The 16,189-nt window shown below is 41.7% G+C and overlaps 1 protein-coding gene across 1 annotated transcript in view; it reads right to left on the bottom strand.

Moving 5' to 3' along the window:
* PLG (plasminogen) overlaps positions 1-16,189 on the bottom strand; it is a 179,678-nt gene that overhangs the window by 150,852 nt on the left and 12,637 nt on the right. Inside the window, exon 2 of the mRNA XM_077289158.1 lies at positions 2,996-3,131. Coding sequence (XP_077145273.1) covers positions 2,996-3,131 — 136 coding nt within the window. The remainder of the gene's footprint in view (positions 1-2,995; positions 3,132-16,189) is intronic.

A 16,189-nucleotide genomic window follows, 5' to 3' on the forward strand; every position in this document is an offset into this window, starting at 1 on the left:
TGAGCATTCCGATACCGCAAGTATCGGGTATCGGTCGATACTTGCGGGTATCGGAATTCCGATACCGAGATCCGATACTTTTGTGGTATCGGGTATCGGTATCGAAACAACATTAATGTGTGAAAGAAAGAATTAAAATAAAAAATATTGCTATACTCACCTTTCCGACGCAGCCTGGACCTCACCGAGGGAACTGGCAGTATTCTTTGCTTAAAATGCGCGCGTTTACTTCCTTCCGTGACGTCACGGCTTCTGATTGGTCGCGTGCCGCCCATGTGGCCGCGACGCGACCAATCACAGCAAGCCGTGACGTAATTTTCAGGTCCTCAATGCCTAATTCTAGGCATTGATGATTTTAAAATTACGTTCCGGCTTGTGATTGGTCGCGTCGCGGTCACATGGGCGACGCGACCAATCACAAGCCGTGACGTCACGGGAGGCAGGAAACGCGCGCATTTTAAAATTACGTCACGGCTTGTGATTGGTTGCGTGCCGCCCATGTGACCGCGACGCGACCAATCACAGCAAGCCGTGACGTAATTTCAGGTCCTCAATGCAGAATTAGGCATACAGGACCTGAAATTACGTCACGGCTTGCTGTGATTGGTCGCGTCGCGGTCACATGGGTGGCACGCAACCAATCACAAGCCGTGACGTAATTTTAAAATGCGCGCGTTTCCTGCCTCCCGTGACATCACGGCTTGTGATTGGTCGCGTCGCCCATGTGACCGCGACGCGACCAATCACAAGCTGGAATGTAATTTTAAAATCATCAATGCCTAGAATTAGGCATTGAGGACCTGAAAATTACGTCACGGCTTGCTGTGATTGGTCGCGTCGCGGCCACATGGGCGGCACGCGACCAATCAGAAGCCGTGACGTCACGGAAGGAAGTAAACGCGCGCATTTTAAGCAAAGAACGCTGCCGGTTCCCTCGGTGAGGTCCAGGCTGCGTCGGAGAGGTGAGTATAGCAATATTTTTTATTTTAATTCTTTATTTTACACATTAATATGGATCCCAGGGCCTGAAGGAGAGTTTCCTCTCCTTCAGACCCTGGGAACCATCAGGATACCGTCCGATACTTGAGTCCCATTGACTTGTATTGGTATCGGGTATCGGTATCGGATTAGATCCGATACTTTGCCGGTATCGGCCGATACTTTCCGATACCGATACTTTCAAGTATCGGACGGTATCGCTCAACACTACTTATAAGACATACAGTATGCAAGAAAAACATAATTCTGATCCTGAGACCTTGCAATTTGCAGGTCTCGAAGTTGTTAACTACCCACCTCAAGGTAGTAACCACAATAAAATTTTACTTAGACATGAAGCTAAGTGGATCATGAAAACCAATGCGCAAAGTCTCATTGGATTAAATGACAGATTAGACCTATCTATTTTCCTCTATTAATAATTTGTTGCTATCTGAATGTAATTACTGAATTAATGTTGTATACACAAAATTAATGTTTTTTTCATAATATTTATCACATGTGTTTATTACGTATTTTTGTATGGTCAATCCTTTTAAACAAAATTACCTAAAGTAATTATTCACCTGGACCCGTTGAAGCGATCACATGCGAAACGGCTGTAGTCCACTTTTTCTGTCCTCACATGCCTCCATAACCTGCAAGTCCGATTTGTTATCCATGCCCCGCATTGTGGAATAAAGGATTTATGAATATTTGTTTTCAACTTGGTGAGTGTCGCATTTTCTTCAAACAGTTAAAACACATACATGTTGCCTTTCTATGCTGAGCATCGTACACCAGTTGATGAACTGCTATACTTCAGAAATATAGGGTCTACCAACTCCATGTGTGATATATATACCGTATATTCCACTAGTGCAGTTCACCCTTTTCTTTGTTTGAGAAACTCCCTAGAGGTGGCCTTTATGGAAGATTGGGCAGAAAAAGCCTTTACTTACACATAAAAATTGTAACGCTCATTTTGAGTTTGCTAAAATAAATGTGGGACACTCCGCAAATGTATGGAGGAAGGTGGTGTGGTCAGATGAGACCAAAATGGAACTTTTTAGCCATCAAGTTAAACGCTATGCCTGGCGTCAAACCAACACAGCTCATCACCCTAAGAACACCATCTCCACCGTGAAACATGGTGGTAGTATCATGCTGTACAGATATTTTTCAGCAGCAGGGACAGGAAAATGGTCTGAGTCGAGAGGAACATGTTTGATGTGAAATACAGGGATATTCTTGAACAAAACCTGTTTCAGACTGTCAGTGATTTGAAACTGCGACTGAGGTTCAACTTCCAACAAGACAATGACCCAAAGCATAATGCAAAAGCAAAACTTGAGTGGTTTAAGGGGAAATGTATAAATGTTTTGGAGTTGCCTAGTCAAAGCCCAGACCTTAATCCAATTGGGAGTCTGTGGTCAGAGTTCACCACAGGAAACCATTTAACTTGAAGAAGCAGGAGCAGTTTTGCCTTGAGGAATCCCAGTGGAAAGATGTGGAAGCTCATAGAGACTTATCCAAAGCGACTTGCAGCTGTAATTGCAGTACAATGAGGCTCTACAAAGTACTGGCTTTTGGGGGGTGAATAGTTATGCACACTAAAGTTTTCAAGTTTTTTCCTTTGTTGTTTGCTTCACAATAAAAATAAATCTAATTGTTCACAGTTGAAGATTATTTACATGAACTGATGTAAACCCTCAAAAACAAAAAAAACTGTGAAATCCCAGGTGGTGAAGTAGCAAAACACAAAAATGCCAAGGGGGTTAATACTTTCGTATGTCCCTGCCTAACTGAAACGTGCTGCGGAATATGTTGGAGCAGCATAAATAAAATTATCATTATTATCTTACAATATTGTTTCTGGGAATTAAAAAAAAAAACACATTAGGTTATAATATAGCAAAGTATATCATCTTAAATTAACAACAGAATTGTGCATAATGCAAATAGTTATATATACTGAACGATCCCAGATATGTTCAAAATTGTATGCACAACTTACCTGCAAGTAAACTTCTGTTCAGCGTCACACATCTTCGCACATTCCAAATCATCAGCTGTTGTATAAAATTCTCTTTCTTTACCCACCAGCCATGCTCCTTCAGTTTTCACATAGTTATCAAGTTCATCACTTAAAACTATTGAACAAAAAGTGTTTATTATTTTTCTGAGCTGGTGAAGATTACACTGATGAGCTGCCATAAAGTTGTCAACCCCTGCCCATAAGTGTGTAATATACAATATACTTTTGTAATTTTTTTAATTAGTATTAATACCATCATTATTTGAACTATGTTTGCTAAATATGTTTTGTAGATAGCATTAACATTTGTTGCTCTTGTACAGTGGAAGATTAGTAGATACCATGGGCACCGGATTGTCAGGAAAAAGTAGTCCTCTCTTCATGCTAAAATTTTTAACATTCTTGCTGTACAATTAGTTTAATTCATACTTATCAATTTTTAAAGCAGTTTTTCAAGGAAAGTGAGGAGTGTGGCATACGAGGCGTGCACTAAAACTTTTACTTTAACATCTGCCCATTTTGCCAGCCTTGCCTCTTCCCCACCTCCTCCATGTTCTAGATGACCAGATACATAGAAATGGTTTTGCACACACTTACGGTAATCACAACTCATATGGAGACAATATTATGGAGACACTAAAGTAAAACACATTTGTATAGACAAGAATATTTGTACTATATACAGCTCTGGCAAAAATTAAGAGACCACTGTAAAATGTTCAGTTTATCTGATTTTTCTCTTTATAGGTATATTTTTGAGTAAAATGTAAATTGTTCTTTTATTCTATAAACTTCTGACAACATGTCACCGAATTTCCAAGCAATAATTTTAGTATTTTTTTTCTGACAAAGAAAAATGGACAAAATTTAAAAAAAAACAGGGCTTTCAGACCTCAATGCAAAGGAAATAAGTTCATAATCATTTAGAAACAACAATACTAATGTTTTAACTCAGGAAGAGTTCAGAAATCAATATTTTGTGGAATAACAATGATTTTTAATCACAGCTTTCATTCGTCTTGGCATGCTTTCCACCAGTCTTTCACACTGCTTCTGGCGCAAAAATGTAAGCAGTTCTTCTTTGTTTGATGGCTTGTGACTATCCATCATTCTCTTAATTACATTCCAGAGGTTTTCAATGGGATTCAGGTCTGGAGATTAGGCTGCCCATGACAGGGTTTTGATGTGGTGGTATCTTAATTTTTGTCAGAGCTGTATATCTATAGATATGTGTATGTATGTGTATATATACAGTATATATATATATATATATATATATATATATATATATATATATATATATATATATATATATATATATATATACACTCACTCACAATAGCAATAGCATGAAAAAGTTTGGGTATGTAGAATTACTGTATTTGCGAACAGTTAAGCGAGTTGAAGATTAAATGTTCTCTAAAATGCCTAAGGTTAAAAATGATACATTTACTTTCTATTTTATGCAAAAATATGTACCACATGTTTTTTTTTTTTTTGCATTTTAACAATTTCAAAAAGGAAAATAAATGGTGCAAAAGTTTGGATACCCTTGGAGATTTAAGTGCTCAGGTAACTTTGACCAATAATTCAGACCTTAATTAGCCTGTTAGGGTTATGGTTTGTTCACCATCATCGTTAGGAAAGGCCAGGTGATGCAAATTTATCAGCTTTATAAAAACCCGCCTACTTTTAACCACGTGCCGAAAAACAGCAGCCATGGGTTCTTCTAAACAGCTCCCTAGCACTCTAAGGCCGGAGACACACTGGTGCGAGATACGGCCGAGTCTCGCTGGTTAAAAGCAAGCTGTGGCACCTGCACTCCGGAGCGGAGCGTGCGGCTCCATGTATTGCTATGCAGCTGCACGCTCCGCTCTGGAGTGCCGGTGCCACAGCTTGCTTTTAACCAGCGAGACTCGGCCGTATCTCGCACCAGTGTGTCTCCGGCCTAAAGATGAAAATGGTGAGGCCCACAAAGTAGAAGGCTATAAGAAGATAGCAAAATGTTTTTAAGTTGCCCTCTCCCCAGTTATAAACGTCATTAAGAAATGGCAGTTAACAGAAACAGTGGAGGTCAAGATAAGGTCTGGGAGACCAAACAAAATTTCAGTGAGAGCTGCTGGTAGGATTGCTAGAGCGTAGAGATGGGCGATCCTGAACAGTAAAGTTTGACGTTCGTACCGAACACCTACTGTTTGGGACATGGAGACCAAACACGCATTACACCAGGAAATCTTTGTCACTGTTTGGATTCACCCCCCAAACACTTGGTTTTAGTTGTACTGTCTGTTCATGACAGCTCAGCAAACACTGCCTCTGAACGGCGGTAAAATCATCACTACCGGTCAGATAGTCGTGGTTCCCGCAGGTGTGATCGGAGGTATAAAGTCCACCTCCAGTCACTGTTGTTTGCTGATGGGACTACTGCTCCGATCAGCCGACGCCTGTGAGAGCAGGAATGGCTGATAGGAGTATTCATCAGCTGGTAACCATGCTGTAAATAAATAATGAAAAAAAATGGTGTGGGTTCCCCTGTATTTTTGATAACCAGCCAGGCAAAATTCACAGTGGAGGGCTATCAAGAATAGAGGGATCCACAGGCCATAATTTTAATTTTTTAATTATTTAATAAATAATTTAAAAAAACTGTCTGTGACCCCCTTCATTTCTGACAACCGGCCTTACTAAACCAGCATCTGGGGGCTGGTATTCGCAGGCTGGTAAAGGGCCATGGATATTGGCCCCCCAGCATAAAAGTAGGAGCCTGCAGCCACCCAGAAAGGGCGCATCTACTAGATGCGCTAATTCTGGCACTTTGTCCGACTCTTCCCACTTGCTCTGTAGTGGTGGCAAGTGGGATTTATATTTGTGTGGTTGATGTCACCTTTGTATTGTCTGGTGACATCAAGACCACGGATTAGTAATGGAGAGATGTCTATCCATTACTAATCCTATAGTTATATGGTAAATGAAGACAAAGCCAAAATAAAGACCTTTATTTCAAACAAAAAAAAACACACTTTTACTTTTTTATTTAAAAATAATAGTTATACTCACCTAAAGCCCATTTCAATTAATCCCTCGTCCCCTGTAATAAAACAAAAATAAAAAACATCTGTCTGTTGTTCTGTCCCACACTGTAATCCATGTCTGGGGGATAAACAGTTTTCAACCTGGACGGTGCCAAGATGTGACCATCCAGGCTGAGAACCACTGGGAGAATGAGCTGCTGCAAGTGCAGCATCAGTGACTAGCGGTGACATCAGCATGGTTACTGCCGGTCACCGAGGCTGCATTACCAGCCGGGCCAGTGAACTGTGGTGACCTTGGAGAGATCCTGCTAGCACAATGAAAAAAAGTCTCATGCTGCAGAGGCGAGTTCACCACAGTTCAAATTCACTGAGGTGAAATTCTCCGGGTGAACTTGCCTCTATACCATGAGACTTTTTCTCAATGTGCTAGCAGGGATCTCAACAAGGTCACCGCAGTTCATTGGCCTGGCTGGGAATGCAGCCTCAGTGACCAGCCAGTAACCTTGATGACGTCACAGCTACTGTGCTGTTGTTGCACTTGCAGCTGCTCATTCTCCCAGTGGTTTTCAGCCTGGACGGTCGGATCTTGGCACAGTCAAGGTTGAAAACTATTTATCCCCCAGACATGGATTACGGCGCTGGACATAACGACGGACAGGTGAGGGATATTGTTGTTTTTTATTTTCGTTTTATTACATGAGTACGAGGGCTTCAGTGGAATGGGCTATAGGTGATTATAAATGTGTTTGTTATTTTTAAATAAAAATGGAAAAGTGTATTTTATATTTCAAATAAATGACTTTATACTTTCTGTGTCTTTATTTACAATACAATTTACAAATTTACAATTTCCTTGTGATCCTCCTTGAGATGGTTCTACTCCTTCATTGAAGTCCAGCTGTGATTAATTAAACTGATAGGACTTGATTTTGAAAGGCACACACCTACTTTATCTATATAAGAACTCACAGCTCAGAGTGCATGTCAGACCAAATGAGAATCATGAGGTCAAAGGAACTGGCCAAGGAGCTCAGAGAAAGAATTGTGGCAAGGCACAGATCTGGCCAAGGTTACAACAGAATTGCTGCAGTACTCAAGGATCCTATGAGCACAGTGGCCTCCATAATCATTAAGGCTATGTTCACACAGTGCAGATTATTTGCGGTTTTTTAGCGTTTTTTAAAAACGCTATAAAACCGCAAATAATCTGCATACATTAAGCATCCTATCATTTTTTATGAAATCCGCAATTTCTGTGCACATGATGTGCGTTTTTCCGCATGAAAAACGCATTGCGGTAAAAATCCGGACATGCTCATTAATTTTGCGTTTTTTTCGCAGTTTTTCCACTGTCTAATGCATTGGGAAATGTTTGGGAAAAACCGCGACAAAAACGCGTAAAAAACGCGTCAAAACCGCGCAAAAAACGCATGCGGTTTTCATGCAGAAAACCGGCAGAAATGTCAGGATTTTCCCAGGAATTTTCTGCATCAATTCCTGAACGTGTGTATGGGGCCTAAATGGAAGAAGTTTGGGACCATCAGATGTCTTTCTATACCTGGCCGTCCAGCCAAACTGAGCAATCTTGAGAGAAGAGCCTTGGTGAGAGAGGTGAAGAAGAACTACAAGATCACTGTAGCTGAGCACGAGAGATGCAGTAGGGAGATGGGAGAAAGTTTCACAAAGTCAACTATCACTGCAGCCCTCCACCAGTTGGGCCTTTATGACAGAGTGGCCTGACAGAAGCCTCTCCACAGTGCAAGACATATGAAATCTTGCATACAGTTTGCTAAAAAACACATGAAGGACTCCCAGACTATGAGAAAATAAGATTCTCTGGTCAGATGAGACGAAGATAGACCTTTTGGTGATAATTCTAAAACTTGTTGCATCATTCCCAAGAAGACGCACGGCTGTTCTAGCACAAAAGGGTACTTCTACTCAATACTGAGCAAAGGATCTGAATACTTATGACCATGTGATACTTTGTTTTTTCTTTTTTAGTAAACTAGTTGGCCCATGTGAAATTTTCGCACATTGGTTGTCGGGGGCGCAATTTCAGGAAAATTAAGCTGGTCAAATGTAAATGTATTTAATGAGATGATGAACACAGAGAGGTATGTGTCTCACTGATATATATATATATATATATATATATACACACTATATGTCCATTTTGCAAGCCGGCGAGAAAATCTCGCCATACGGATGTCACACGGATGCTTACATGTGAGAAAATCGCATCCTCGCACTGCACACAGATGACATATGAATCACTGTTTAGGGAACATTTCTGCGATTCTCGTCCGTGTAAAAGGGACCGATTCTTTTATACATTGTGTGTGACTCCAGCCTAAAGGAGATCCCCAACATTAAACATAATGGTATTTTACTTAGGCTACTTTCACACTTGCGTCGTGTGACATACGTTGCAGTGCGTCGTTTTGGAGAAAAAACGCATCCTGCAAAGTTGCCCGCAGGATGGGTTTTTTCTCCATAAATTTGCATTAGCGTCGCATTGCGACGGATTGCCACACGTCGTGTTTTGTCGGACCGTCGGCACAAAAAACGTTCCATGTAACTTTTTTTGTGCGTCGCGTCCGCCCCCTCCTCCCCGGACTTCAGAATGGGCAGCGGATGCATTGTAAAACTGCATCCGCTGCCCACGTCTTGCAGTTATTTCACAGCGTCCGTCGGTACGTCGGCCCGACGCATTGTGACGGGCCCGTACCGACGGATGTGTGAAAGAAGCCTTACTGATCAGAAGGGGTCTGATTGTCAGGACCTTGCAAAAGAACAGGGGCAGCAGCATTTTTTTCCCCTCCACAGCAGCACTGCCCTCTATCTGCAGTGTAGGGAAGTGCAACATAGCCCTATGTATGTGAACGGAGCAGCTCCCTGTACAGCAGTGCCACTTTGACAGTAAGGCTGCAGTCACACGTTCAGTATTTGGTCAGTATTTTACCTCAGTATGTGTAAGGCTACTTTCACACATCAGGTTTTCAGCGTCAGGCTCAATCCGGCTAATTTTCAAAAAACTGTAACCGGCAAATGTTGCAGCCGGATCCGTTTTTTTCCCCATAGACTTGTATTAGTGCAGGATTGCGCCTGATGACATTGCGTTTCGTCCGGTTTTCGCAAGATCCGGCAAATCTGCTGTTTCCGGTTTCTTGAAAAAACGTCCACAGCAACGTTTTTGTCTCCGGCAAAAAAGCCGGAAGCGCTTCTGGCTGTTTGCTAGGATGGAGGTCTATGGGAGCCGGAAGGTGCCGGATCCGGAAAATGATGGATTCCGGCGCCGGATTCTGTTTTTTTAAACTGAGCATGCTCCAAATTTTTTTTTATCCAATATTCTAGATATGCTAGCAGGATCCGTCGAAAAAACGGATCCGTCGCATCAATTTTTCACAATCTGCGCCGGATCCAGTTTTTCAAACATTCGCTGGATTGTGCCTGATGTGTGAAAGTAGCTAAGCCAAAACCAGGAGTGGAACATGAGAGGAAAAGTATAATAGACCAATAAAAAGAATAAATACTCGCACTGCTGCTTTTTGCGATCACCTAACGGCGTGCCACGATGCGCTGTACCAGCTCCTATTCCCACTACTCAATGCATGGGCTTATGGGGTGCTTCAATCAAAAGATATACATATGACCAAAGTAAAAAAGAAAAAATGGTCAGCACTCACCATTCCCGATGCTTAAAAAGTCTTTATTAGAACATGGACACGGACAGGGAGAGCATGGTGTCCAGGGATGACAGCTGTTTCGCGCTACATGCGCTTCCACAGATCCCGATGTCAGAGGGGGGGGAGTGAGGCAAATGATATAGCTACCAAAACCCCTCCCCCCCTCCCTCTGACACCACATCTGACACCTCCCATTGAACTAATTGTGAAACACTTAACACATATTAAACCGTAGCAAACAAAGTGCATAATAAAAACAATACATAAGACTGGATAATCAGTAAATACAATAGCGGCAGAATGAAAGGAATCTCACAAGAAGACCGACATGTCGATCTTCTCGTTAAGTCCCAGCGGTCCCTGTGCATTTGTACGTATAATCCACATCACCTCCTTTCTCAGAAGAGTCCTATTCAAATCACCGCCACCAGGTGGCAGTGAAACTCTTTCTATTCCTGCAAAAGAAAGCAACTTAGTATCAGCATTATGGAACTGTCTAACATGACGAATGAAGCGAGGGACCCCTTTGCCGGTACGTACAGAGTTAAAATGTTCACGTATGCGCACAAAAAGTGGACGGAAGGTTTTACCTATATAATAGAAGCCACAAGGGCAAAATATCACATATACTACATGTGTGCTTCTACATGTAATAAAATCACGTACCAAGTGCTCGATAGGGCCTATTTTGCAGGTTTTCCCGGTCAGGTGGTAGGGGCAGAAACTACAGTGCCCACACTTAAAATTGCCTTTCGGAGTACTCCCCGACAGCCAATTATTGCTACGGGACCGTATTCGATTATGTACCAACAGGTCTTTTATATTCTTACCGCGACGAGCCGCGAACAATGGACCATTACATGTCTTATCAACCAGATCACTGTCCCTGCACAGGATATCCCAGTTATTCCTAATCACGGACCTAATTTCTCTATCCATAGAGCTAAACTTGAAAGAAAAAACGAAATGTTCTTTTCCCTCCTTTCCCCTCTTACGTCCAGGATCTAGATCCGAAGTAGAACGCCCTGTGTTCACCTCAACTCTTTCCAAAGCCGCATCCAAAACCGGGGCAGGATAGCCCCGATCCCGGAAACGTTTATACATCTCTGTAGATTGTTCCTTGTAACCCCCTACTGTGCTGTTAAGTCTCCTCACCCTGAGGAATTGGCTGTATGGTAGGGCACATTTAGTATATTGGGGATGTGCACTCCCATAGTGGAGTAAAGAGTTTGTGGAAGTCGGTTTGTGGAAAACACTGGTGTGAACCGTGCCATCCACAATCTCTACTTTGACGTCTAAAAACTCCAAAGCTTTGCCCCCATACTGGGATGTAAACCTCATATTCATCGTGTTGACCTGTCCCAAATACTGTACAAATTGTGCAAAACTAGCCTGATCTCCATCCCATACAATCATGATATCATCGACATACCTAATAAAAAGTTTGATATGTTTCAAAAAGGGGTTAGAAACTGAATAAACAAACCTTTCTTCGAGGACAGCTAGAAATAGATTGGCGAACGTACAAGAGACCGACGTGCCCATGGCTGTACCTTCCTCCTGTATATACCATGTGTTGTCGAATTGAAAAGCATTATGCTTAAGGACAAATAATAAGGCATCACAAATAAACTCAATGGTGTTTGTGTCCGTAGGTGTGTGCATCAGAACTTCCCTGATTGCTTCCACCCCCAGATCTTGAGGGATCCGAGTGTAAAGACTCTCCACATCTACCGAGGTTAAATTAAACCCCTCCTGCCATTGGAAGCCCCGCATAATGCGCAAAAAATGACCAGTATCTTTTACATAGGACGGTACATCGTTCAATAGGGGTCTTAGTAATCAATCCAAATATCTGGATAGAGATTCTGTAACCGAACCCACCCCCGACACGATTGGACGACCTGGAGGACTCACTAGGCTTTTATGCACCTTAGGAACATAATACCAACACGGTTTTTTCGGGAATTCAGCTATCAACTTCTCGGCTTGTTTTGTTGAGAGAACACGTTTCTCCACCTGCAGTCGCAAAAAAGTATGCAACTCATTGTTGTATTTATGTGTGGGGTCATTTTTTAATTTCTTATACGTAGAGGTGTCAGACAACTGCCTGAGTGCTTCTATCATATACTGCTCCTTGGAAAGAAGCACTATATTACCCCCTTTATCCGCGGGGCGCACTATCACGTCAGACCAACCCTGTATTTCTCTAAGTGCGGAAGACTCTATGCTAGTGAGGTTAGGTGGTGTAGTACGATAAAGCAACGCCTCCATATCCTTACTGACCCGTGCCTCGAAAATGTCTATGGGGCTACCCGGGGAAACGGGGGGTGAAAAAGTAGATTTTACTCCCCCTAAAAAACGTTCCGTGGGGGTTGCACGAGGCTGGGCTATCACTGATCCAGTGTCTGAGAGACTAAGCAATAGGTCTGCATCCTGCCGTGACTGTGTATGCCCATCATCCGCCACCATGAACCCTAAAGGGCCCACTTTACATGGAACCTCACCCGGGTTGCTATGTGCCACTTCTTGTGTTGTGTTTTTAAAAAATTTATGTAAATGAATTTTCCTAACCGCTTTATAAAGATCCACTTTAAATTGTGCTAGATCAAACGATTCTGGTAAGCAGTAATTAAGACCTTTAGAGAGAACCATGTAATGAGCCTGCGTCAAAACGTGGTCAGTCAAATTTATCACAGTATGAACCGGTAAGTTATTTATACCATCGGTCTCCATGAGACCTGTTTCCTTTTTCGGGGCGGATTTCTTGCGCCCCCCCCGGCGTGTCCTACGTCTAAAGGGGCTGTAACAGGTAAGGTTGTACCCGTCTGGGTCTCAATGGTGACCTCCGCCAAGCTGTCTTCATTAGCGCTAGAGTCCGAATCCGTGGTAAGATAGTCTCTCCTGTTGTTTTTCTTAGAATTTCTGGCTCTATAATTCCTCCTCATTGATCTGCGGTTACTCTGTTGGTGGCCATATCTATTCCATGTAAACACCTTACCAGTGTCGAAGTCATGCTTATCGCGGATGAATTTATCACGCTTCCTCTGCTTGATTTCTGTTTGCAAATTCACCAGCTTGATGTCCAATCTTTTGTCAACTAATGCCCACTGGGCTTCCGTTAGACGAGTTTTTAGCTCCTCCTTTGTTTTATTCAACTCGAGTTTAGTGGTCTCATAATTCATGATGTTTTGTTGTAACACTAATTGGAGTAAGTCCTGGGAACATTTAAGCAAGATCTTTTCCCACTCCAAGACAAAAACAGGGTTATCTCTGAACTGGGACATCTCTTTTAAGACCCTCAGGCCACGGGGTACACGTCCACAGTCGACATAGGACTTCAACGAATTATTAGTCCAAAACAAATTAACTTCCCTCTCCGCTGTATTAAAAAGTCTATATTCCAAAGTCTTAGTGCTCAAAGTAAAAACATCCTCTTGTGACTCACATTCAGTAAAAAAAGAGTCCACATTCTCCCGTCCTGCTAACAGTCCGTTAGAGAGGGGTAAGGTTGCTGGTTCCATGTTGGAAAACAACACAGCTGGTGATTAATCACCCTGTAGGTAAACGCCTAGAATGAAACGCCAGCAGCGTGCTGAGTATGAAAAAAACAGAATACAAATAGTCCAATAAAAAGAATAAATACTCGCACTGCTGCTTTTTGCGATCACCTAACGGCGTGCCACGATGCGCTGTACCAGCTCCTATTCCCACTACTCAATGCATGGGCTTATGGGGTGCTTCAACCAAAAGATATACATATGACCAAAGTAAAAAAGAAAAAATGGTCAGCACTCACCATTCCCGATGCTTAAAAAGTCTTTATTAGAACATGGACACCATGCTCTCCCTGTCCGTGTCCATGTTCTAATAAAGACTTTTTAAGCATCGGGAATGGTGAGTGCTGACCATTTTTTCTTTTTTACAAAAGTATAATAGAAACACGTCACCACTTCTACATTTATCACCCACTCCTGGTTTTGGCTTACAAATACTGATGGAAAATACTGACCAAATACTGAACGTGTAAACGTGGCCTAAAAATGATGAAGGCAAATTGACTCCATAACCGAGTGTATTTACACCATTGTGTAAAAATTGGAATATCCCTTTAAAAAAAATTAATATCTGCAGATTATTTTACCTTTTTTTCCCCTATGGTTGGATATTTTTTTTCAAGTTTTGCAAGGTTGTTTCCACCATTCTCTCCCATCGGGAAACAATGTACAGTCTGAGATATGTCAATGCTGCAGTTTTTTACTTGGAACCAGAGGTGACTCCAGGTCACCAATAAGCTGCAACCTTAGAAGGAAGATAGACTTTTCAATGACTGTCCAATAATAGGGACACTCTGATGGTTCAGAACCTGTCTGGTCCCTTTTAGGCTGCATTCATCTTCAGTTTTAAAGCTGAAGTCTTAAATAGATAAAGTTTTACTTTTATTCTACTTCCAGATATGTAGCAAATATTTTATATGTACCTGCCTGAAATCGGCTGGGCATGGAGTTCTATAAGCTAGAAAGCCCCGAAGGCAAAGGTTAGGATTTGTTTCAGCTTAGGCTACTTTCACACTAGCATCGTGTGATGTACGTCGCAATGCGTCGTTTTGCAGAAAAAATGCATCCTGCAAAGTTGCCTGCAGGATGCGTTTTTTCTCTATAGACTTGCATTAGCGACGCGTTGCGACGGATTGCCGCACGTCTCATCGGTCGTGTTTTGGCGGACCGTCGGCACAAAAAAAGTTCCATGTAACTTTTTTTGTGCGTCTCGTCCGCCATTTTCGACCGCGCATGCGAGGACGAAACTCCGCCCCTCTTCCCCGGACTGCAGAATGGGCAGTGGATCCGTTGTAAAACTGCATCTGCTGCCCACGTCTTGCAGAATTTCACAGCATCCGTCGGTACGTCGGCCCGACGCATTGCGACGGGCCCGTACCGACGGATCAGTGTGAAAGTAGCCTTAGTGGTAGTATGCATGGGGTAGTGTGGTGCCACCTGCAGGTCATTTTTCCTTACCGCAGTTTTATGAAAATTAATGTTTAAAGTGTTTTCTGTCATCACATTGTGGATGTGTGGTTTGTTTCTTTCAAATGGTGTATCATTTGTGTGTGTGGGTGCAGTGTGAATGGAGATACAAAGTAATCACCGAAAAACAGTGTTTTGAAATAATATAGATGGATTTGGAAAAATGTCTACATTTCTGTTTTCTTTCAGTCAAGATGGGGTGCAGAGTGTACCTTAATGAAAAAAAAAATGAACTTTTTTGAATTTACCAAATGGCTGCAATGAAACAGAGTGAAAAATGGGGACTTTCCGTACCCATTGTATATATATATATATATATATATATATATATATATATATATATATATATATATATATATATATATATATATATATGGGATATGAGGGTGCCAAGGAAAAATGAACTCTGCAAATTGGTAAGTCTTGCCCTTCAAATTTGTTCCTTTTGGCATGAGGATTCACCATGTAAAATATGTTGACATTAAATTTAGATTTACCACTTGCTCAAGGTGTATATATGTACTAGCTGAAGAGCACGGCATTGCCTGGGCATAGTAAATATCTGTGGTTAGTTATAGCACCTCACTTCTCTTATTTTACCATCACGCCTCTCATTTTCTCCCTCACATCTCTCATTTCCTCCCTCACACACCTCTCATTCCCCCTTCACTCCTCTCATTCCCCCCTAACACTTGTCATTTCGACCTCACATCTGTCATTTTCCGATCACTCCACTATTTTCCCTCACTCCTCTCATTTTGCACTCACACCTTTTCATTTTCACCTCACATCTCTCATTTTCACCTCAGTATATACATGTTTGTCATCTCCCTTATATATAGTATACACCTGTATGTCATCTCCTGTATATAGTATATACCTGTATGTCATCTCCCCTGTATATAGTATATACCTTTATGTCATCTCCCTTGTAAATAGTATATACCTGCTGTATGTCATCTCCTCCTGTATATTGTATATACCTATGTGTCATCTCCTCCTGTATATAGTATATACCTGTATGTCATCTCTTCTGTATAAAGTATATACCTGTATGTCATCTCCTCTTATATATAGTATATACCTGTATGTCATCTCCCCTGTATATAGTATATACCTGCTGTATGTCATCTCCTCTATACACCTATGTGTCATCTCCTCATATATAGTATATACCTGTATGTCATCTCCTCCTGTATATAGTATATACATGTGTCATCTCCTCCTGTATATAGTATATACCTGTATGTCATCTCCTCCTATTTATAGTATATACCTGTATGTCATCTCCTCTTATATATAGTATACACCTGTATGTTATCTCCTCCTTTATATAGTATATACCTGTAAGTCATCTCCTCCTGTAAATAGTATATACCTGTGTGTCATCTCCCCTGTATATAGTATATACCTGTGTGTCATCTGCTC

The sequence above is a fragment of the Ranitomeya variabilis genome, chromosome 2, assembly GCF_051348905.1.
Source record: "Ranitomeya variabilis isolate aRanVar5 chromosome 2, aRanVar5.hap1, whole genome shotgun sequence".
NCBI lineage: Eukaryota > Metazoa > Chordata > Amphibia > Anura > Dendrobatidae > Ranitomeya > Ranitomeya variabilis.